The sequence below is a fragment of the Scyliorhinus torazame genome, chromosome 13 (assembly GCF_047496885.1).
Source record: "Scyliorhinus torazame isolate Kashiwa2021f chromosome 13, sScyTor2.1, whole genome shotgun sequence".
In the NCBI taxonomy this organism is placed as follows: domain Eukaryota; kingdom Metazoa; phylum Chordata; class Chondrichthyes; order Carcharhiniformes; family Scyliorhinidae; genus Scyliorhinus; species Scyliorhinus torazame.
The window spans coordinates 219,191,268-219,215,336 of record NC_092719.1 but is presented as its reverse complement, the minus strand read 5'-3'; the positions used below and the strand labels follow the sequence as shown (position 1 = coordinate 219,215,336).

The 24,069-nt window shown below is 55.2% G+C and overlaps 2 protein-coding genes across 2 annotated transcripts in view; one reads left to right on the top strand and one right to left on the bottom strand.

Annotated features, from left to right (window-relative positions):
- Window positions 1–24,069, bottom strand: part of LOC140387643 (uncharacterized) — a 189,481-nt gene that overhangs the window by 37,150 nt on the left and 128,262 nt on the right. The window lies entirely within an intron of this gene.
- LOC140387783 (uncharacterized) lies at window positions 5,627–22,052 on the top strand. Its single transcript, XM_072470912.1, has 4 exons — window positions 5,627–5,726; window positions 6,205–6,239; window positions 8,176–8,249; window positions 21,998–22,052. Exons 1-4 carry the CDS (start codon window positions 5,627–5,629, stop codon window positions 22,050–22,052), a joined length of 264 nt encoding a protein of 87 aa, XP_072327013.1.

The following is a 24,069-nucleotide window of genomic DNA, read 5'->3' as shown; positions in this document are numbered from 1 at the left end:
TCCAGTGGTGGGACTGTGTCCAGTGGAGGGACTGTGTCTAGTGGAGTGACGGTGTCCAGTGGAGGGATTGTGTCCAGTGGAAGGATTGTGTCTAGTGGAGGGATTGTGTCCGGTGGAGGGACTGTGTCTAGTGGAGGGATTGTGTCCAGTGGAGGGGTTGTGTCCAGTGGAGGGACTGTGTCTAGTGGAGGGTGGGTGCCCAGTGGAGGGACTGTGTCTAGTGGAGGGACTATGTACAGTGGAGGGACTGTGTCCAGTGGAGGAATGGTGTCCAGTGGAGGGACTGTGTCCATTAGAAGGACTGTGTCCAGTGGAGGGACGGTGTCCAGTGGAGGGACGGTGTCCAGTGGAGGAACGGTGTCCAGTGGAGGGATTGTGTCCAGTGGTGGGATGGTGTCCAGTGGAGGGAAGGTGTCCAGTGGAGGGAAGGTGTGCAGTGGAGGGTTGGTGTCCAGTGGAGGGATGGTGTCCAGTGGAGAGATGGTGTCCAATGGAGGGACGGTGTCCAGTGGCAGGATTGTGTCCAGTGGAGGGGTGGTGTCCAGTGGAGAGATGGTGTCCAGTGGAGGGATGGTGTCCAATGGAGGGACGGTGTCCAGTGGCAGGATTGTGTCTAGTGGAGGGATTGTTTCCAGTGGAGGAATTGTGTCCAGTGGAGGGATGGTGCCCAGTGGAGGGATGGTGTCCAATGGAGGGATGGTGTCCAGTGGCAGGATTGTGTCCAGTGGAGGGATGGTTTCCAGAGGAGGGTTGGTGTCCAGTGGAGGGATGGTGTCCAGTGGAGGGATGGTGTCAGGTGGAGAGATTGTGTCCAGTGGTGGAATGGTGGCCAGTGGAGGGATGTTGTCCAGTGGTGTGATTGTGTCCAGTGGAGGGATGGTGTCCAGTGGAGGGATGGTGTCCAGCGGAGAGACTGTATCCAGTGGAGGGACTGTGTCTAGTGGAGGGAAGGTGCCCAGAGGAGGGGCAGTGACCAGTGGAGCAGTGGAGTCACGGTGTCCAGTGGAGGAATGGTGTCCAGTGGAGGGACAGTGTCCTGTGGAGGGACGGTGTCAAGTGGCAGGACTGTCCAGTGGAGCGATGGTGTCCAGTGGAGGGATTGTGTCCAGTGACGGGATGGTGTCCAGTGGAGGTACAGTGTCCAGTGGAGGGATTGTGTCCAGTGGCGAGATGGTGTCCAGTGGCAGGATTGTGTCCAGTGGCAGGATTGTGTCCAGTGGAGCGATGGTGTCCAGTGGAGGGACGGTGTCCAGTGGAGGGACGGTGTCCAGTGGAGGGACGGTGTCCAGTGGAGGGACGGTGTCCAGTGGAGGGATTGTGTCCAGTGGAGGGATGGTGTCCAGTGGTGGGATGGTGTCCAGTGGCGGGATGGTGTCCAATGGAGGGATGGTGTCCAGTGGCAGGATTGTGTCCAGTGGAAGGATGGTGTCCAGAGGAGGGGCGGTGTCCAGTGGAGGGGAGGTGTCCAGTGGAGGGACGGTGTCCAGTAGAGGGACTGTGTCCAGTGGCAGGACCGTGTCCAGTGGCAGGATTGTGTCCAGTGGAGTGATGGTGTCCACTGGAGGGATGATGTCCAGTGGAGGGACGGTGTCCAGTGGAGGGACGGTGTCCAGTGGAGGGACGGTGTCCAGTGGATGGATGGTGTCCAGTGGCAGGATTGTGTCCAGTGGAGCGATGGTGTCCAGTGGAGGGACGGTGTCCAGTGGAGGGATTGTGTCCAGTGGAGGGATTGTGTCCAGTGGAGGGATGGTGTCCAGTGGAGGGTTGGTGTCCAGTGGAGGGTTGGTGTCCAGTGGAGGGTTGGTGTCCAGTGGAGGGTTGGTGTCCAGTGGAGGGATGGTGTCCAGTGGAGTGATTGTGTCCAGTGAAGGGATGGTGTCCAGTGGAGGGATGGTGTCCAGTGGAGGGATGGTGCCCAGTGGAGGGATGGTGTCCAGTGGGGGATTGTGTCCAGTGGAGGGATGGTGTCCAGTGGAGGAATGGTGTCCAGAGGAGTGATTGTGTCCAGTGGAGGGATAATTGCCAGTGGAGGAATAGTATCCAGTGGCGGGATGGTGTCCAGTGGAGGGATGGTGTCCAGTGGAGGGATGGTGTCCAGTGGAGTGATTGTGTCCAGTGGAGTGATTGTGTCCAGGGGAGGGATGGTATCCAGTGGAGGGATGGTGTCCAGTGGAGCGATTGTGTCCAGTGGAGGGATGGTGTCCAGTGGAGGAACGGTGTCTAGTGGCGGGACGGTGTCCAGTGGAGTGATTGTGTCCAGTGGAGGGATGGTATCCAGTGGAGGGATGGTATCCAGTGGAGGGATGGTATCCAGTGGAGGATGGTGTCCAGTGGAGGGACAGAGTCCAGTGGAGGAATTGTGTCCAGTGTAGCGATGGTGTCCAGTGGAGGGACGGTGTCCAATGGAGGGACGGTGTCCAGTGGAGAGATGATGTCCATGGAGGGATGGAGTCCAGTGGCAGGATTGTGTCCAGTGGAGCGATGGTGTCCAGTGGAGGGATTGTGTCCAGTGGAGGGAGGGTGTCCAGTGGAGGGACGGTATCCAGTGGAGGGATGGTGTCCAGTGGACGGACGGTGTCCAGTGGAGGGAAGGTGTCCAGTGGAGGGACGTGTCCAGTGAAGGGACAATGTCCAGTGGAAGGACGATGTCCAGTAGAGGGACGGTGTCCAGTGGCAGGATTGTAAACAGTGCAGTGATGGTGTCCAGTGGAGGGACGGTGTCCAGCGGAGAGACTGTATCCAGTGGAGGGACTGTGTCTAGTGGAGGGAAGGTGCCCAGAGGAGGGGCAGTGACCAGTGGAGGGACGGTGTCCAGTGGAGGAATGGTGTCCAGTGGAGGGACAGTGTCCTGTGGAGGGACGGTGTCGAGTGGCAGGACTGTCCAGTGGAGCGATGGTGTCCAGTGGAGGGATTGTGTCCAGTGAAGGGATGGTGTCCAGTGGAGGGACGGTGTCCAGTGGAGGGACGGTGTCCAGTGGAGGGACGGTGTCCAGTGGAGGGACGGTGTCCAGTGGAGGGACGGTGTCCATTGGAGGGACGATGTCCAGTGGAGGGACGGTGTCCAGTGGCAGGATTGTATCCAGTGCAGGGATGGTGTCCAGAGGAGGGACGGTGTCCATTGGAGGGATGGTGCCCAATGGAGGGACGGTGTCCAGTGGAGGAATGTTGTCCAGTGGAGGAATGGTGTCCAGTGGAGGGATTGTGTCCAGTGGAGCGATGGTGTCCAGTGGAGGGATTGTGTGCAGTGGAGGGATTGTGTCCAGTGGAGGGACAGTGTCCAGTGGAGGGACAGTGTCCAGTGGAGGGATTGTGTGCAGTGGAGGGATTGTGTGCAGTGGAGGGATTGTGTGCAGTGGAGGGACAGTGTCCAGTGGAGGAATGGTGTCCAGTGGAGGAATGGTGTCCAGTGGAGGAATGGTGTCCAGTGGAGGGATTGTCTCCGGTGGAGGAATGGTGTCCAGTGGAGGAATGGTGTCCAGTGGAGGGATTGTGTCCAGTGGAGGGATTGTGTCCAGTGGAGGGATTGTGTCCAATGGAGGGATGGTGTCCAGTGGAGGGATGGTGTCCAGTGGAGGGATGGTGTCCAGTGGAGGGACGGTGTCCAGTGGAGGGACGGTGTCCAGTGGAGGGACGGTGACCAGTGGCAGGATTGTATCCAGTGCAGGGATGGTGTCCAGAGGAGGGACGGTGTCCAGTGGAGGGATGGTGCCCAATGGAGGGACGGTGTCCAGTGGAGGGACGGTGTCCAATGGAGGGACGGTGTCCAGTGGAGAGATGATGTCCATGGAGGGATGGTGTCCAGTGGCAGGATTGTGTCCAGTGGAGCGATGGTGTCCAGTGGAGGGATTGTGTCCAGTGGAGGGAGGGTGTCCAGTGGAGGGACGGTATCCAGTGGAGGGATGGTGTCCAGTGGACGGACGGTGTCCAGTGGAGGGAAGGTGTCCAGTGGAGGGACGTGTCCAGTGAAGGGACAATGTCCAGTGGAAGGACGATGTCCAGTAGAGGGACGGTGTCCAGTGGCAGGATTGTATACAGTGCAGTGATGGTGTCCAGTGGAGGGACGGTGTCCAGTGGAGAGACTGTATCCAGTGGAGGGACTGTGTCTAGTGGAGGTAGGGTGCAAAGTGTATGGAGGGTGTCCAGTGGAGGGAGGCTGCCCAGTGGAGGGATTGTGTCCAGTGGAGGGACGGTGTCCAGTGGAGGGATTGTGTCCAGTGGTGGGACTGTGTCCAGTGGAGGGACTGTGTCTAGTGGAGTGACGGTGTCCAGTGGAGGGATTGTGTCCAGTGGAAGGATTGTGTCTAGTGGAGGGATTGTGTCCGGTGGAGGGACTGTGTCTAGTGGAGGGATTGTGTCCAGTGGAGGGGTTGTGTCCAGTGGAGGGACTGTGTCTAGTGGAGGGTGGGTGCCCAGTGGAGGGACTGTGTCTAGTGGAGGGACTATGTACAGTGGAGGGACTGTGTCCAGTGGAGGAATGGTGTCCAGTGGAGGGACTGTGTACATTGGAAGGACTGTGTCCAGTGGAGGGACGGTGTCCAGTGGAGGGACGGTGTCCAGTGGAGGAACGGTGTCCAGTGGAGGGATTGTGTCCAGTGGTGGGATGGTGTCCAGTGGAGGGAAGGTGTCCAGTGGAGGGATGGGGTCCAATGGAGGGACGGTGTCCAGTGGCAGGATTGTGTCTAGTGGAGGGATTGTTTCCAGTGGAGGAATTGTGTCCAGTGGAGGGATGGTGCCCAGTGGAGGGATGGTGTCCAATGGAGGGATGGTGTCCAGTGGCAGGATTGTGTCCAGTGGAGGGACGGTGTCCAGTGGAGGAACGGTGTCCAGTGGAGGGATTGTGTCCAGTGGAGGGATGGTGTCCAGTGGAGGGATGGTGTCCAGTGGAGGGAAGGTGTGCAGTGGAGGGTTGGTGTCCAGTGGAGGGATGGTGTCCAGTGGAGAGATGGTGTCCAATGGAGGGACGGTGTCCAGTGGCAGGATTGTGTCCAGTGGAGGGGTGGTGTCCAGTGGAGAGATGGTGTCCAGTGGAGGGATGGTGTCCAATGGAGGGACGGTGTCCAGTGGCAGGATTGTGTCTAGTGGAGGGATTGTTTCCAGTGGAGGAATTGTGTCCAGTGGAGGGATGGTGCCCAGTGGAGGGATGGTGTCCAATGGAGGGATGGTGTCCAGTGGCAGGATTGTGTCCAGTGGAGGGATGGTTTCCAGAGGAGGGTTGGTGTCCAGTGGAGGGATGGTGTCCAGTGGAGGGATGGTGTCAGGTGGAGGGATTGTGTCCAGTGGTGGAATGGTGGCCAGTGGAGGGATGTTGTCCAGTGGTGTGATTGTGTCCAGTGGAGGGATGGTGTCCAGTGGAGGGATGATGTCCAGTGGAGTGATTGTGTCCACTGGAGGGATGGTGTCCTTTGGAGGGACGGTGTCCAGTGGAGGAACGGTGTCCAGTGGAGCGACGGTGTCCAGTGGAGGGACGGTGTCCAGTGGAGTGATTGGGTCCAGTGGAGTGATTGTGTCCAGTGGAGGGATGGTATCCAGTGGAGGGATGGTGTCCAGTGGAGGGATTGTGTCCAGTGGAGGAACGGTGTCCAATGGAGGGATGGTGTCCAGTGGAGGGATGGTGTCCAGTGGAGGGATGGTGTCCAGTGGAGGAATGGTGTCCAATGGAGGGATGGTGTCCAGTGGAGGGATGGTGTCCAGTGGAGGGACGGTGTCCAGTGGAGGGATGGTGTCCAGTGGAGGGACAGTGTCCAGTGGAGGGACAGTGTCCAGTAGAGTGATTGTGTCCAGTGGAGGGATGGTGTCCTGTGGAGGGATGGTATCCAGTGGAAGGATGGTATCCAGTGGAGGGATGGTGTCCATTGGAGCGATGGTGTCCAATGGAGGAACGGTGTCCAGTGGACAGATGGTGTCCATGGAGGGATGGTGTCCAGTGGCAGGATTGTGTCCAGTGGCAGGATTGTGTCCAGTGGAGCGATGGTGTCCAGTGGAGGGATGGTGTCCAGTGGAGCGATGGCGTCCAGTGGAGGGACGGTGTCCAATGGAGGGACGGTGTCCAGTGGAGAGATGGTGTCCGTGGAGGGATGGTGTCCAGTGGCAGGATTGTGTCCAGTGGAGCGATGGTGTCCAGTGGAGGGACGGTGTCCAGTGGAAGGACGGTGCCCAGTGGAGGGGCAGTGTCCAGTGGAGGGCCGGTGTCCAGTGGAGGGCCAGTATCCAGTGGAGGGACGGTGTCCAGTGGAGGGATGGTGTCCAGTGGAGGGACGGTGTCCAGTGGAGGGACAGTGTCCAGTGGAGGGACAGTGTCCAGTGGAGGGATAGTGTCCAGTGGAGGGACGGTGTCCAGTGGAGGGAGCCTGCCCAGTGGAGGGATTGTGCCCAGTGGAGGGACGGTGTCCAGTGGAGGGATTGTGTCCAGTGGTGGGACTGTGTCCAGTGGAGGGACTGTGTCTAGTGGACAGACGGTGTCCAGTGGAGGGATTGTGTCCAGTGGAAGGATTGTGTCCAGTGGAGGGATTGTGTCCAGTGGAGGGACTGTGTCTAGTGGAGGGAAGGTGCCCAGAAGAGGGACTGTGTCCAGTGGAGGGATTGTGACCAGTGCAGAGACGGTGTCCAGTGGAGGGATTGTGTCCAGTGGAGAGACGGGGTCCAGTGGAGGGACTGTGCCCAGTGGAGAGACTGTGTCTAGTGGAGGGATTGTGTCCAGTAGAGAGACGGTGCCCAGTGGAGGGATTGTGTCCAGTGGAGGGATTGTGTCCAGTGGAGGGATTGTGTCCAGTGGAGGGACTGTGTCCAGTGGAGGGACTGTGTCCAGTGGAAGGACTGTGTCTAGTGGAGGGATTGTGTCCAGTGGAGGGACTGTGTCTAGTGGAGGGAGGGTGCGCAGCGGTGGGACTGTGTCCAGTGGAGGGACTGTGTCCAGTGGAGGCACTGTGTCTAGTGGAGGGATTGTGTCCAGTGGAGGGACTGTGTCCAGTGGAGGGACTGTGTCCAGTGGAGGGACTGTGTCCAGTGGAGGGACTGTGTCCAGTGGAGGGATTGTGTCCAGTGGAGGGACTGTGTCTAGTGGAGGGAGGGTGCGCAGTGGTGGGACTGTGTCCAGTGGAGGGATTGTGTCCAGTGGAGGGACTGTGTCTAGTGGAGGGAAGGTGCCCAGAAGAGGGACTGTGTCCAGTGGAGGGATTGTGACCAGTGCAGAGACGGTGTCCAGTGGAGGGATTGTGTCCAGTGGAGAGACGGGGTCCAGTGGAGGGACTGTGCCCAGTGGAGAGACTGTGTCTAGTGGAGGGATTGTGTCCAGTAGAGAGACGGTGCCCAGTGGAGAGATTGTGTCCAGTGGAGGGATTGTGTCCAGTGGAGGGATTGTGTCCAGTGGAGGGATTGTGTCCAATGGAGGGATGGTGTCCAGTGGAGGGATGGTGTCCAGTGGAGGGATGGTGTCCAGTGGAGGGACGGTGTCCAGTGGAGGGACGGTGTCCAGTGGAGGGACGGTGTCCAGTGGCAGGATTGTATCCAGTGCAGGGATGGTGTCCAGAGGAGGGACGGTGTCCAGTGGAGGGATGGTGCCCAATGGAGGGACGGTGTCCAGTGGAGGGACGGTGTCCAATGGAGGGACGGTGTCCAGTGGAGAGATGATGTCCATGGAGGGATGGTGTCCAGTGGCAGGATTGTGTCCAGTGGAGCGATGGTGTCCAGTGGAGGGATTGTGTCCAGTGGAGGGAGGGTGTCCAGTGGAGGGACGGTATCCAGTGGAGGGATGGTGTCCAGTGGACGGACGGTGTCCAGTGGAGGGAAGGTGTCCAGTGGAGGGACGTGTCCAGTGAAGGGACAATGTCCAGTGGAAGGACGATGTCCAGTAGAGGGACGGTGTCCAGTGGCAGGATTGTATACAGTGCAGTGATGGTGTCCAGTGGAGGGACGGTGTCCAGTGGAGAGACTGTATCCAGTGGAGGGACTGTGTCTAGTGGAGGTAGGGTGCAAAGTGTATGGAGGGTGTCCAGTGGAGGGAGGCTGCCCAGTGGAGGGATTGTGTCCAGTGGAGGGACGGTGTCCAGTGGTGGGACTGTGTCCAGTGGAGGGACTGTGTCTAGTGGAGTGACGGTGTCCAGTGGAGGGATTGTGTCCAGTGGAGGGATTGTGTCCAGTGGAAGGATTGTGTCTAGTGGAGGGATTGTGTCCGGTGGAGGGACTGTGTCTAGTGGAGGGATTGTGTCCAGTGGAGGGGTTGTGTCCAGTGGAGGGACTGTGTCTAGTGGAGGGTGGGTGCCCAGTGGAGGGACTGTGTCTAGTGGAGGGACTATGTACAGTGGAGGGACTGTGTCCAGTGGAGGAATGGTGTCCAGTGGAGGGACTGTGTACATTGGAAGGACTGTGTCCAGTGGAGGGACGGTGTCCAGTGGAGGGACGGTGTCCAGTGGAGGAACGGTGTCCAGTGGAGGGATTGTGTCCAGTGGTGGGATGGTGTCCAGTGGAGGGAAGGTGTCCAGTGGAGGGAAGGTGTGCAGTGGAGGGTTGGTGTCCAGTGGAGGGATGGTGTCCAGTGGAGAGATGGTGTCCAATGGAGGGACGGTGTCCAGTGGCAGGATTGTGTCCAGTGGAGGGGTGGTGTCCAGTGGAGAGATGGTGTCCAGTGGAGGGATGGTGTCCAATGGAGGGACGGTGTCCAGTGGCAGGATTGTGTCTAGTGGAGGGATTGTTTCCAGTGGAGGAATTGTGTCCAGTGGAGGGATGGTGCCCAGTGGAGGGATGGTGTCCAATGGAGGGATGGTGTCCAGTGGCAGGATTGTGTCCAGTGGAGGGACGGTGTCCAGTGGAGGAACGGTGTCCAGTGGAGGGATTGTGTCCAGTGGAGGGATGGTGTCCAGTGGAGGGATGGTGTCCAGTGGAGGGAAGGTGTGCAGTGGAGGGTTGGTGTCCAGTGGAGGGATGGTGTCCAGTGGAGAGATGGTGTCCAATGGAGGGACGGTGTCCAGTGGCAGGATTGTGTCCAGTGGAGGGGTGGTGTCCAGTGGAGAGATGGTGTCCAGTGGAGGGATGGTGTCCAATGGAGGGACGGTGTCCAGTGGCAGGATTGTGTCTAGTGGAGGGATTGTTTCCAGTGGAGGAATTGTGTCCAGTGGAGGGATGGTGCCCAGTGGAGGGATGGTGTCCAATGGAGGGATGGTGTCCAGTGGCAGGATTGTGTCCAGTGGAGGGATGGTTTCCAGAGGAGGGTTGGTGTCCAGTGGAGGGATGGTGTCCAGTGGAGGGATGGTGTCAGGTGGAGGGATTGTGTCCAGTGGTGGAATGGTGGCCAGTGGAGGGATGTTGTCCAGTGGTGTGATTGTGTCCAGTGGAGGGATGGTGTCCAGTGGAGGGATGATGTCCAGTGGAGTGATTGTGTCCACTGGAGGGATGGTGTCCTTTGGAGGGACGGTGTCCAGTGGAGGAACGGTGTCCAGTGGAGCGACGGTGTCCAGTGGAGGGACGGTGTCCAGTGGAGTGATTGGGTCCAGTGGAGTGATTGTGTCCAGTGGAGGGATGGTATCCAGTGGAGGGATGGTGTCCAGTGGAGGGATTGTGTCCAGTGGAGGAACGGTGTCCCATGGAGGGATGATGTCCAGTGGTGTGATTGTGTCCAGTGGAGGGATGGTGTCCAGTGGAGGAATGGTGTCCAATGGAGGGATGGTGTCCAGTGGAGGGATGGTGTCCAGTGGAGGGACGGTGTCCAGTGGAGGGATGGTGTCCAGTGGAGGGACAGTGTCCAGTGGAGGGACAGTGTCCAGTAGAGTGATTGTGTCCAGTGGAGGGATGGTGTCCTGTGGAGGGATGGTATCCAGTGGAAGGATGGTATCCAGTGGAGGGATGGTGTCCATTGGAGCGATGGTGTCCAATGGAGGAACGGTGTCCAGTGGACAGATGGTGTCCATGGAGGGATGGTGTCCAGTGGCAGGATTGTGTCCAGTGGCAGGATTGTGTCCAGTGGAGCGATGGTGTCCAGTGGAGGGATGGTGTCCAGTGGAGCGATGGTGTCCAGTGGAGGGACGGTGTCCAATGGAGGGACGGTGTCCAGTGGAGAGATGGTGTCCGTGGAGGGATGGTGTCCAGTGGCAGGATTGTGTCCAGTGGAGCGATGGTGTCCAGTGGAGGGACGGTGTCCAGTGGAAGGACGGTGCCCAGTGGAGGGGCAGTGTCCAGTGGAGGGCCGGTGTCCAGTGGAGGGCCAGTATCCAGTGGAGGGACGGTGTCCAGTGGAGGGATGGTGTCCAGTGGAGGGACGGTGTCCAGTGGAGGGACAGTGTCCAGTGGAGGGACAGTGTCCAGTGGAGGGATAGTGTCCAGTGGAGGGACGGTGTCCAGTGGAGGGAGCCTGCCCAGTGGAGGGATTGTGCCCAGTGGAGGGACGGTGTCCAGTGGAGGGATTGTGTCCAGTGGTGGGACTGTGTCCAGTGGAGGGACTGTGTCTAGTGGACAGACGGTGTCCAGTGGAGGGATTGTGTCCAGTGGAAGGATTGTGTCCAGTGGAGGGATTGTGTCCAGTGGAGGGACTGTGTCTAGTGGAGGGAAGGTGCCCAGAAGAGGGACTGTGTCCAGTGGAGGGATTGTGACCAGTGCAGAGACGGTGTCCAGTGGAGGGATTGTGTCCAGTGGAGAGACGGGGTCCAGTGGAGGGACTGTGCCCAGTGGAGAGACTGTGTCTAGTGGAGGGATTGTGTCCAGTAGAGAGACGGTGCCCAGTGGAGAGATTGTGTCCAGTGGAGGGATTGTGTCCAGTGGAGGGATTGTGTCCAGTGGAGGGACTGTGTCCAGTGGAGGGACTGTGTCCAGTGGAAGGACTGTGTCTAGTGGAGGGATTGTGTCCAGTGGAGGGACTGTGTCTAGTGGAGGGAGGGTGCGCAGCGGTGGGACTGTGTCCAGTGGAGGGACTGTGTCCAGTGGAGGCACTGTGTCTAGTGGAGGGATTGTGTCCAGTGGAGGGACTGTGTCCAGTGGAGGGACTGTGTCCAGTGGAGGGACTGTGTCCAGTGGAGGGACTGTGTCCAGTGGAGGGATTGTGTCCAGTGGAGGGACTGTGTCTAGTGGAGGGAGGGTGAGCAGTGGTGGGACTGTGTCCAGTGGAGGGACTGTGTCCAGTGGAGGGATTGTGTCCAGTGGAGGGATTGTGTCCAGTGGAGCGATTGTGTCCAGTGGAGGGATTGTGTCCAGTGGAGGGACTGTGTCCAGTGGAGGGACTGTGTCCAGTGGAGGGACTGTGTCCAGTGGAGGGACTGTGTCTAGTGGAGGGAAGGTGTCTAGTGGAGGGAAGGTGCCCAGAAGAGGGACTGTGTCCAGTGGAGGGATTGTGTCCAGTGGAGAGACGGTGTCCAGTGGAGGGATTGTGTCCAGTGGAGAGACGGTGTCCAGTGGAGGGACTGTGTCCAGTGGAGGGATTGTGTCCAGTAGAGAGACGGTGTCCAGTGGAGGGATTGTGTCCAGTGGAAGGACTGTGTCCAGTGGAGGGACTGTGTCCAGTGGAGGGACTGTGTCCAGTGGAGGGACTGTGTCCAGTGGAGGGACTGTGTCCAGTGGAGAGACGGTGTCCAGTGGAGGGATTGTGTCCAGTGGAGAGACGGTGTCCAGTGGAGGGACTGTGCCCAGTGGAGAGACTGTGTCCAGTGGAGGGATTGTGTCCAGTAGAGAGACGGTGTCCAGTGGAGGGATTGTGTCCAGTGGAGGGACTGTGTTCAGTGGAGGGACTGTGTTCAGTGGAGGGACTGTGTCCAGAGGAGGGACTGTGTCCAGTGGAGGGACTGTGTCCAGTGGAGGGACTGTGTCCAGTGGAGAGACGGTGTCCAGTGGAGGGATTGTGTCCAGTGGAGAGATGGTGTCCAGTGGAGGGACTGTGCCCAGTGGAGAGACTGTGTCCAGTGGAGGGATTGTGTCCAGTAGAGAGACGGTGTCCAGTGGAGGGATTGTGTCCAGTGGAGGGACTGTGTTCAGTGGAGGGACTGTGTCCAGAGGAGGGACTGTGTCCAGTGGAGGGACTGTGTCTAGTGGAGGGAGGGTGCGCAGTGGTGGGACTGTGTCCAGTGGAGGGACTGTGTCCACTGGAGGGACTGTGTCTAGTGGAGGGATTGTGTCCAGTGGAGGGATTGTGTCCAGTGGAGGGACTGTGTCCAGTGGAGGGACTGTGTCCAGTGGAGGGACTGTGTCCAGTGGAGGGACTGTGTCCAGTGGAGGGACTGTGTCTAGTGGAGGGATTGTGTCCAGTGGAGGGGTATGTTACAAACCCCTGGACTAATAAGACCAAAGGACATTTGTGGTAAATTCCAGCCCCACCCCCACCCCCAACCTCACCCCCACCCTCACCCCAACCCTCACCCCCACCCTCACCCCCACCCTCACCCCCCACCCTCACCCCCCACCCTCACTCCCCCACCCCCTCACCCTTACCCCCACCCTCACCCCTACCCTCACCCCTACCCTCACCCTCACCCCCACCCGCACACCACTCTCACCCTCACCCCCAGCCTCACCCCCAGCCTCACCCTCACCCCCACACCACTCTCACACCCATCCTCACCCAAACCGCCACCCTCACCCCCACACCACCCCCACCCTCACCCCCACACCACCCCCACCCCCACCCTCACCTCCACACCACCCTCACCCCCACCCTCACCCCCACCCTCACTCCCCACCACCCTCACCCCCACACCACCCTCACCCCCACCCTCACCCCACCCTCACTCCCCACCACCCTCACCCCCACCCACACCCTCACCCCCCCAACCCCCACCCCCACTCCCTCCCTCACCCCACACCACCACCCCCACCCTCACCCCCACCCCCACCCTCACAATCCTCACATCCCCACCACACTCATGCCAACACCACCCCCCCCCCCCACCCACTCCCTGTGCTCCATGGCCGCGAACGTGCAGACGCTGGTGGAGATCAGAACGGGCCTCCAGGACTGGCAGCGCCAGGTGTCAGGGGGGCCTCGGGGGACGGTTCCACTCACACCCCCGTCCCATGGAGTAGCCCGGGGGCCATCGGCCACCCCGAGGGAGGAGGAGATGATGGGGACCGTGCCGGTGACTCCTGCAGGGTAGGTGCCGGTCAGCAGCCCTCGGACTCCCCCCCCCCCCATCGGTCCCTGGTGCACCTGGTAGGCAGCGGGCAACAGAGAGCAGCATCACGCTGGCTGGGACACCTGAGCAGCAGCCGGGACCAGCTAGGCCGGCTCGCCCCAGGAGATGCCCGGCAACGGGGACCAGGTGCAGGGCGGGAATCACGGCAGGCCGCCTCCACTCCTGCTGTACTGTCTGGGGATCCACCTAGACGTAGCGTTAGGGCCTGTTAGGCCAGAAAGCTAGACACCGGTTAGGTTGGCACAGGTGCAGGGCACAGTTTAGTTATAGAGGCTAGGGCATGAATCTGTAAATATTTGTTCACATTAAACACCTGTTGCCACCGTTACCTCAGTGCGCTGTCTGATGGAACAAAGAACAAAGAAATGTACAGCACAGGAACAGGCCCTTCGGCCCTCCAAGCCAGTGCCGACCATGCTGCCCGACTAAACTACAATCTTCTACACTTCCTGGGTCCGTATCCCTCTATTCCCATCCTATTCATGTATTTGTCAAGTTGCCCCTTAAATGTCACTATCGTCCCTACTTCCACCACCTCCTCCGGTAGCGAGTTCCAGGCACCCACTACCCTCTGTGTAAAAAACGTGCCTCGTACATCTACTCTAAACCTTGCCCCTCGCACCTTAAACCTATGCCCCCTAGTAATTGACCCCTCTACCCTGGGGAAAAGCCTCTGACTATCCACTCTGTCTATGCCCCTCATAATTTTGTAGACCTCTATCAGGTCGCCCCTCAACCTCCGTTGTTCCAGTGAGAACAAACCGAGTTTATTCAACCGCTCCTCATAGCTAATGCCCTCCATACCAGGCAACATCCTGGTTAATCTCTTCTGCACCCTCTCTAAAGCCTCCACATCCTTCTGGTAGTGTGGCGACCAGAATTGAACACTATACTCCAAGTGTGGCCTAACTAAGGTTCTATACAGCTGCAACATGACTTGCCAATTTTTATACTCAATGCCCCGGCCAATGAAGGCAAGCATGCCATATGCCTTCTTGACTACCTTCTCCACCTGTGTTACCCCTTTCAGTGACCTGTGGACCTGTACACCTAGATCTCTCTGACTGTCAATACACTTGAGGGTTCTACCATTCACTGTATATTCCCTACCTGCATTAGACCTTCCAAAATGTATTACCTCACATTTGTCCGGATCAAACTCCATCTGCCATCTCTCCGCCCAAGTCTCCAAACGATCTAAATCCTGCTGTATCCTCTGACAGTCCTCATCGCTATCTGCAATTCCACCAACCTTTGTGTCGTCCGCAAACTTACTAATCAGATGGGTGTGGGGGTGGGCTGGTCTGGGTTGGTCAGGGGATGGGGGGCGGAATGGGCGGACGTTGGAGGGAAGAATGGGTGGACCCTGTGGGTTGCACGGGCTCCCCCCCCGCCCCCATCCCCCGACAATCCCCACCACCGTCACCCCAGGGATCGGATGGCACCCGTGTGATGAAATGTCCAGCGCGCATGCAGGGATCACCCAGGTGGATGGTGGAAAGTGTTACCCTGGGCAGGAGTCAGACGTTGTCAGACGATGCGGAGCACCAGAGCTCATAGCAGAGCGGGTTGTCATCACCGACCATCCCAAGGACCAGACCCGCTGTTACTGCCAATCCAGGGCCCCACCCCATAGTGCGGCAGGTATGTAACACGGAGGGGGATGCAGGTAGGGGGTGGTCGGTTGGCCACTTCCCGACTTAAAATGGAGAACCGTAAAGACTAAAGGGAAATTCAGCCAACACGGGCTAAAACCAGCAAGTACAGAAATCCTGTGTGTTGGAACTTGCAAAAACCAGACAGCACTGAAACCAGCAGCCATCTGCATAGTAATGAGCGATTCCCGGGCACAATTGACACACTTCAGGTGAATAAAGCCAAGCCAGACTCCTCGGCGCCAGCAGGAGCCAAGACAAAGGAAGGCCAACGGACATTTAGGAACCGCCCAGCGATCAGGGAACAACTCCAGTATTGGAGAAATCGATCCAAGTGATTGGAACCCAGTCCAATCACTTGGAACCAGGTACGGGGTCCGCCCCAAAGGGCGGGAAACCCCTGGGGATTATAAAGTAAAGTCCCCAAGTTCAAATCGTCCTTCTTTGGCAGGGTCACTCAGCAACGCGAATCAACCCGTGAGAGTGACCTGTCCAACTGCCGCACCAACCAAGTAAGTCTCCAGTCAACGCTCGCTACGAGATAGGCGCTCCTAGCTACCAGTCCATACCAGCTTTTGAATCCTGCGGACTCAGGACCTGCACGAAAGGCCATTTTGTTCCCCTGACCTGGTGGGCCAATTCCAAAGCTAAGTATAGGCCTTTTAGTGATAGAAATAGTCCAGAAAGTGGAGTTTATGCATGAGTAGTGACTTACTGTATATAATAAATGTGTTTTGATTTGAATCTTACTAATTGGTGTGTTGAGTTATTGATCAGTACTTGAACTTGAACCTCGTGGCGGTATCATAAAGATACCTGGTGACTCTAGAGCAAAGGTTATAAAACAGAGCAAATTACGAATTAAGGGCCAACCAAACGTTAGCAACATAGGGGTGCGGTGGGTGGGGGGGGAGAGTGTGGGATTGAGATGCGGTGTCCGTGCCCCGGGTCGGTGAACCTGGAGGCGATTAGAGCGTCCCGTGCACGTTGGCCCAGGCGCACACGTCGTGAGGCGTCCCGGGCCTGCCTGGGCCCCATGTCCTGCCCACCCTCGCCCTCCCCCGCATCCTCCTTGTCGGACGAGGCCTGGTGTTCCACCTCCTCCTCCAACACATCGCACCTCTGCTGTGCGATGCTGTGGAGGACACAGCAGGCCACCACGATGCTGGAGACCCTCCCAGCATCATACTGGATGGTCCCTCCAGAGCGGTCCAGGCACCTGAACCACACCTTCAGAAGGCCGACGCACCGCTCGATCACAACCCTGGTCGTGGCATGGGTTTCGTTGTAGTGGGTCTCCACATCGGTCTGTGGCCTCCAGGTTGGCATCTCCGGGGGGCATCTCGAACATGTCAGGAATCGTCGAGTGTGCCAGGATGATGGCGTCGTGCACACTGCCCAGGTACCGGGCACAGGCGTGTATAGTGCACATCTGATGGTCACATATCAGCTGCACATTTATCGAGTGGAACACCTTTCGGGTTGTGTACTGTGGCCTGTTATCTGCAGCTGTTCGTAGGGGGACATGCATCCCGTCTATCACCCCCTGGACCCGGGTAGGGGTTTTGGGGCTTTCCGTCTGTGAGACCTTCAAGCCATCTTTCAATAGGAGGAGACCCATTATAGGGGCAACTTCAGTCTGTCCTACCAAACACTTCCAGGACAGAGCTCTGCATTGGGTCTCAATGCTGAAGGTCACTAGAACGCCCACTGACTGTGAGCAGCCTCTAGCTGCCCAGCTGAAGGCTGGTGGCTGCAAATGCCTGGAGGCTGCGGTTGCTGTTTCCTTCCTTTTGTGTAGCTGGAAAGAAGGACAAGTTTATCTAAGATTCCTGAGTCCTGGAACGCCGGGCTCAGGGGGGCGTACGAGTCCAGAAGTCAATCCGGTTTGAAGCAAGAAGATGCTGCGGGATCTGGTGCGCGGCATTGATCACGCCCCTGACAAGGCAGCAGCGTCGACGCAGGCTGGAGACAGCACCCCATGTGCGGGGGGCCGCCGCACATCCTGCAGAACCCAGCCGCCCATCAGGCCAAGGAGGGACCCAGAGGGGGACGCCGGCGACAGCCCAAGGTGTACAGGCGTCGTTGCTCATACAAGGAGATGACGGACAGCATGTGTCACAGGAGACATCTCAACAAGGAGTCAGTGCGGCACCTGTGCCACGTCCTCGCGGACCTGGCACCCCGCGGAGGAGGAGGGCGCCTGCTCCAAGTGGCCATGAAGGTCACTGCAGCCCTGAACCTTTATACCACCGGTTCAAGCTGCAGCCCACAAGTGCATCCGGGTCACAGATATCCTGTATGCCGGGCAGTTGACTATCATCAACTTTGAGCTGCACCAAGCCCACAAGATGCCCCGGCAGCAAGGGTCTCCGCCATCGCTGGGATGCTCCAGGTCCAGGGGGTAATTGATGTCGTGCATGTCGCCTCGCGCATCAGGGAGTGACCTTCATTAACAGGAAGGGTTCCACTCCCTGGATGTTCAACTCGTGTGCGGCCACCTCTTTCTGGTCTTGCACGAGTGTGCACGCTTCCCAGGAAGTGTGCACGGCAGCTACATCCTGGGGCACCCGGAGATCCCCGGCATCTTCAAGGACCACACCAGGATGCCGGGTTCGCTCTTGGCGCATAAGGGGTACCCCCTGAGGTCCTGGCTGATGACCCCAGTGCTGAGGCAGGAGACCAAGGCAAAGGCCTGATATAACGAGGCCGATATTGCTGCCCGTGCTGCCAATGAGCGGCGCATCGGACCGCTCACAATGTGATTCCGATACCTGGGCTGCTCTGGTGGTAGCCTACAATACACCCCACAGAGGGGCTGCTGCTTTGTGGTGGTCTGCTGTGCCCTCTACAACCTGTCACAGCAGCGTGGTGGAGGAGGAGGGACATGCGGCCTTGTCTGAGGAGGAGGAAGCGAACCAGGAGGGGATGGAGGATGAGCCGGTGGAGGAGCCACAGGAGGAGCCAGAGGATGGAGGACAGGCGGGGGGCAGACAGGCCCAGCATGCTGGAGGACCAGGAAGGCCCTCATCCTCACCCGCTTCTCATAGGGCAAGGCTTTGTCCATCAGCTTACCCCAACCCCCGATCCCCCCCATCCCCCTCCTTCCCCATCCCTTCATCTCCCTCCTTCCTCTCCAATCTTCCTCCTTCCCCATTCTCCTCCTTCCTCCTCAACCTCCCTCCTTCCCCCATCCCCCATCCCTCACCTTCCCCCATTATCCCACCCTCTCTTGCCCCCCCCCCCCATTCCCCATGTTCCATTGTCCCAGGCTCTGTGTAACATCCCCCCCAGGGTGATGGGCCTGTGTCGCACCGTCAGTGGATCGCTCTATAAGGATGCTCACTCGCTGTGAGCGAAGCTCTGGAGCTCCTCAGTTTATGCCAAAGTCTGACTCCTGTCTGTCTGCTGACGTCATGCTCAAACCCAGCGGGGGCATTTAATCTTGGAACACTGTGCCCGGTGGGGAAGGCAGAGGGTGGGGGAGGCAGTGGGCATCAGGCGGGTGGGGGTGCAGGCAGGCCGACAGTGAAATTAACCTGGCAGAGGCTGCACATGTATCGGGTGTAAAGGTGCAACGTGATTTAATAGTACACAATTGACATTTCCATTGCCCCAAGCGACAGATTTCAATTTGTCACGTGTACCGAGGTACAGTGAAAAGTATTGTCCTGGGTTCAGTCTGGACAGGTCGTTCCATTCATGAAAAAACACAGGACATACGATAGATACACAACGTAAATACAGAGACACAGGCATCGGGTGAAGCATACGGAGCGTAGTACTGCTCAGTAGGGAAGATGTGTGAAGAGATCAGTTCAGTCCATAAGAGGGTGGTTTAGGAGTCTGGTAACAGCGGGGAAGAGGCTGTTAGTGCGTGTTCCCAGACTTTTGTATCACCTGCCCGATGGAATAAGTTGGAATAGAGAATAACCCGAGTGGAAGGGAATTGTGACCCCCCCCCCCCCAGTGCCCACTCAGTGATCCTCAATCTTCTTGACCTTTTGTGGTCTACTGTTACATCTACAGTGGCTCGGGTACGGGACCGAAACCCCAATATTTAATTTTAACTTGGTAAGACTGTGAGGAAAGGACACCTCGGTCCAGGAGGGAGTTCATGGAGAAAGAGATCTTTTGACACTGCTTTACAGAAACGACCTGACTCCTGTCAGAAATTCTGGCTGTTTCGACTGGCTTACTTCAGCTTCCCCTTGTCCTCAGGCAAGTCTACACTGCTTTAAAGAGCGTTAATCTCTTTTCAATTAAACTGCAGAGACTTGCAGTCCTAGCTCGATCCAGAACAGAACTAAAACTAAAAATGCTTTCTCAAAACACCTGATGCCTTTGTTCCACCCAGCAATTACATCATCTCACCAAGCTGAAAACTAATTACCCCCCATGGGAATCCCCTTAATCAAAACAAAATTGCATAAGCCCAAACATTTTGCAGTGGTTATTTGCCTCTCTGACTCCTAAAAGCGTTGTTGTCTTTCAAACCAAGATACTTTTAAAACATGACTTCAGCAGTCAAACACACTTTAACCCAGGCTTTTAACACTTAATTCACCAAATACTTATAATACAAATTCCTGCATTCATCACACCTCCCATTAAGAAAAATGAACCAGCAATATAAAAAGCCCTTTAACTTTAAACATTTTCATCAGTAAAAACAACTTATACTCTATAAGATATATACCATATGATATTTAAACATGCAAATGTTGTAAGGATCCTTCCTGTTTATTCACTCATCACCCCTTTCTTTTATTTTGCTGCTATTATTTTGATCCATGGGCGATTAATGGACATGTGCCTTTAAGGCAAGCAGCCTATATCTTTAATTCAAACAGAATAATCCAGAAGTTACAGGAGAGACCACTGTGTTGGTCTGGGTTGGTTTGAACAGGAGATAACAGACTTGCCGGCTCCCGTGAGAGAGATGGGTTCGGACTCAGTTTGATTAATTGGCTAGTGGCCAATGAATTGTCCCGAAAGACTGTTCTCTGTCTGATAACAGGTGGTGAGTGGATTATATCCCAAGTGGCGTACTTTTCAGAGTCCTGAGGAGTTCCAATTTTGATTCTGGCAGCTCAAGGTTAAGAACCTGCAAACTCTCCCCAGAAAAGCTGCTGCGAGTGCTGTCTCTCTCTCCAGAAAAACAGGCAGAATCGACTAAATCCCCCTCCAAAAGGCCTGCTGAGTGATATATCCCTCCAGACTGCTGTGAGTGCTATATCCTCCAGACTGCTGTGAGTGCTATATCCCTCCAGACTGCTGTGAGTGCTATATCCCTCCAGACTGCTGTGAGTGCTATATCCCTCCAGACTGCTGTGAGTGCTATATCCCTCCAGACTGCTGTGAGTGCTATATCCCTCAAGACTGCTGTGAGTGCTAGATCCCTCCAGACTGCTGTGAGTGCTATATCCCTCCAGACTGCTGTGAGTGATATATCCCTCCAGACTGCTGTGAGTGATATATCCCTCCAGACTGCTGTGAGTGCTATATCCCTCCAGACTGCTGTGAATGCTATATCCCTCCAGACTGCTGTGAGTGCTATATCCCTCCAGACTGCTGTGAGTGCTATATCCCTCCAGACTGCTGTGAGTGCTAGATCCCTCCAGACTGCTGTGAGTGCTAGATCCCTCCAGACTGCTGTGAGTGCTATATCCCTCCAGACTGCTGTGAGTGCTAGATCCCTCCAGAAAGCCACTTGTGAGGACTATATTACATAACCTACAGAGACCTGAATATAAACCATGAACTGAAAGCATAGTTTCAAGAGATATAAGGTGCCTCTCCAGAAAGTCTGTGAGTATTGCATTTCGAAACTACAGAGAACATTAACGAATGAATGATTCTACAGAGAAGACCGGTACAGGCTGCAAAAAGAGACTTTAACCTGAAAGTGTGTTGTGAAGAATGGTGTGCAAACACCATCATCTGATACAAAGACTCTTTTGCCTTTCACTGGTGATTTTTAACCCTTTCCACCACTCTGTGTTTGTCTGTCTCATGCGTGTGTTTAGATGGTGGGGGGGGGGAAAGTTAAAATGGGGAGTTAGTTAATAGTTAACTAGTTGTATTTGCTGCATATTTCATTATAGTTCTTGTTATTAACAAGCAGTAATTGTTTTTAAATTTGCAAACCTGGTGACTGTAATTATTGAGCAGCCAAGGTCCAAAGACTTTGGGTATTTTTATAAGAATTGTTAGTTAATTCTCTTGCATTGTGACTCTGGAGCAAGTGGGGCTGAAAGTGACCACGCATTAGCCCAGGGTGTCGTAACAACGTAAACATGAGTATAGTCGATTTCAGTCTTCTTTACCACCTTCAAACTTTTTAGTCTTCTCACACTTCATTGTTGTGATAAAGCAGCGACAATCACATTTTCTCTTCCTGCACATGTGTAATTTTAAAGTTAAAAGGTTGTAACAATAAACTCCATCTGAACAGTCTTGCATTTCAATCTTTAGCCGTTCCCAAAAACATTAATGGATTATGGTCTGTCTATACAATTGTCTCAGATGAATTGTTAGCAACATAAATGTCAAAATGTTGTGACGCCACTACCTAACCCAGTGTCTCCTTCTCAATGGTCGAATATTTCTTTTGATGAATATTTTGTTTCTGAGACAAATAACCGACAGGCCTTTCGATACTTGAAATGAAAATTAAATGAAAACCGCTTATTGTCACAAGTCGGCTTCAAATGAAGTTACTGTGAAAAGCCCCTAGTCGCCATGTTCCGGCGCTTGTTCGGGGAGGCTGTTACGGGAATTGAACCGTGCTGCTGGCCTGCCTTGGTCTGCTTTCAAAGCCATCTGTACTTTTGCATCTTCCTGCGACAGTACAGCACCAAAGCTCACATACTCACATTGGTTGCCACTTTAAATTGTTTGGCATAATTAGGCATCATCAACACTGGTGTGGGGGCAGCACGGTGGCGCAATGGTTAGCATTGTTGCCTCACGGCGCCGAGGTCCTGGGTTCGATCCTGGCTCTGGGTCACTGTCCGTGTGGAGACTGCACATTCTCCCCGTGTTTGCGTGGGTTTCGCCCCCACAAGCAAAAGATATGCAGAGTCGATGGATTGGCCACGCTAAATTGCCCCTTAATTGGAAAAAATGAATTGGGTACTCTAAAAAAAAACACTGGTTCGAAGGTTAACACATTTTCAGATTATCAAATGCCTCCTGACATTCTGATGTCCACTGACACTTCCTGTGCCTTTTCAGAAGTTCAGTCAGTGGAGAAACCTCACTGCTGAAATTTGACATGAATTTCTGGTAGAAACCACTCATGCCCAGAAATCTCAGAACCTCTCTCCTTGTTGATGGTATTTGGAAACTCCCTGATAGCTTTCGTTTTCACATTCCGGGGGGCCATCCCGACCATGTCCAATTGTATGTGACTCGAGCTTTTGCAAATTCACTTTTAGCCAAATTTACCACCAATCCAGTCTCCTCTAGTCAATAGAACAATTCCTTTAAATGGCCCAAAAGCTTCTTCCACATTTGACCGAACACCACCAAATCGTCAATTATCTAGTCAGAAATTAACTTGTTGGTCAATATTTTGAATGTTGCTGGTACATTCTTCATTCCAAATGACAGAACTTTAACCTGATACAGATTATTTTTGCATAAAAGCCAAAACTTCCTTCGCCCTGCCTGATAAATTAACTTGCCAATATTCTTTAAGTAAGTCAAGTTTGGTAATAAAATTCACTTGTTCCACCTTTTCAACAGTCTTCCAAACAAAAAATAGGATACGAATTGGACTTCATAACTTCGATGACTTTTCTATAGTCCATACACAATCTTTGTGTTTGATCCGGTTTTGGTACCATCACAAGAGGCGAGCTCCAATCGTTGCAACTCATTTTGATGATTCTTAAGCATGCTGTCAATCTCCATTTGTACCTGTGCTACCGTTAGTGGACTGTGCTTGTATGGATGTTGCTTAATAGGAATAGCATTTCCTGCATCTACATCATGCATAATTACTTTTGTACTTCCCAATTTATTCCCACACACAGTTGTATGTTACTGTAATAACTCTCTTAAGTCATTTTGATTTTCCTCTGGAAGGCAGCTCAATAATTTATTCCAATTTCTTATTACTTTCTCATTGTCCAATCTAATTTGAGGAGTGTGAAATTCAGAATCATCTGGATTTATCTCTTCTCCCTGAGCTACAACGACTAACACCTCCTCCTTCCTTCCTTCTCTATCAAAATATCTTTTGAGCATATTCACATGAGTTTTCCTTCTATCTGCTGTACTTATCCAACAATTCACTTCACTCGATTTCCTTTCAATTTGATAAGGCCCACTAAATCTTGCTTTTAGTGGTTCAATTAATATTAATACTTTCTCCTCACTAACAAAACTACAAATTTTTGATTTCTTATCCGCCTCATTTTTCATCACATGTTGTGACAATTTAAAATGTTTCCTAGCTAACTCACCAGCCCTAATTAATCTTCCCTAAAGTTTGACAAATAGTCCAACAACATAAGGCGGGATTCTCCATCGACTGACGTCGGAATCGTAAAATGCAAATGGACGCCGAATTTGTGGTGGACGCCATATTCACACCAACTCGCAATTCTCCGGTCCCTCGCCAGGGGCGCCAATGCGTTCCACTCTGTACGTACAGTAAACGCCGTTGGCACATCATTAGCGGGCCTGACCCGGTATTCTCCCAGGGCACCCACAATTCTCCGCCACCACCTGGGGGAATTCCCGACGGCGAGGTCCACTTGTGCTATTAAAATTCGGGAAGCAGGAACCTCCAGTGGCGGCCATGGTGTGAGTGGTCGCACATTTGGGGGTTCCTGCTCATGGCGGTGTTTTCAGACCTTTTCCCCAGTTAATGGGTGGATGTCTGGAGGAAAAAGGTGCAGGAGTTTTGGTCGGAGAGAGTGTCCCCACTGGTGCATGGAGTCGAGGACCAGAAGTGGTCACGAAAGAGGAGAACAGTAAGTAAAGCCTGCGATGCACGTGGAGGCGACGGAGGGGCAGGGAGCGGCCCTGCCGGCTCAGTGGTGAACAGAGCAGCTTTCTGAATGAGAGGTTCACCCAGCAACGCAAGGAGAATCTGGAGGACCTGCCCACGTGGTGGACTCGATGGAGGCGGTGATCGGCTGTGTGGAGGCGAGGCTGGAGGCCCAGGGTCAGGCGATCCAGAAGATGGAGGAGGTGGTGAGGGAACACGAGGTGCAGCTCGCCTCGATGGCAGCGGAGATGGGGCTTGTCATGATGCAGCTAATCAACACATAGAATAGGACACGGCCAATGAGCAG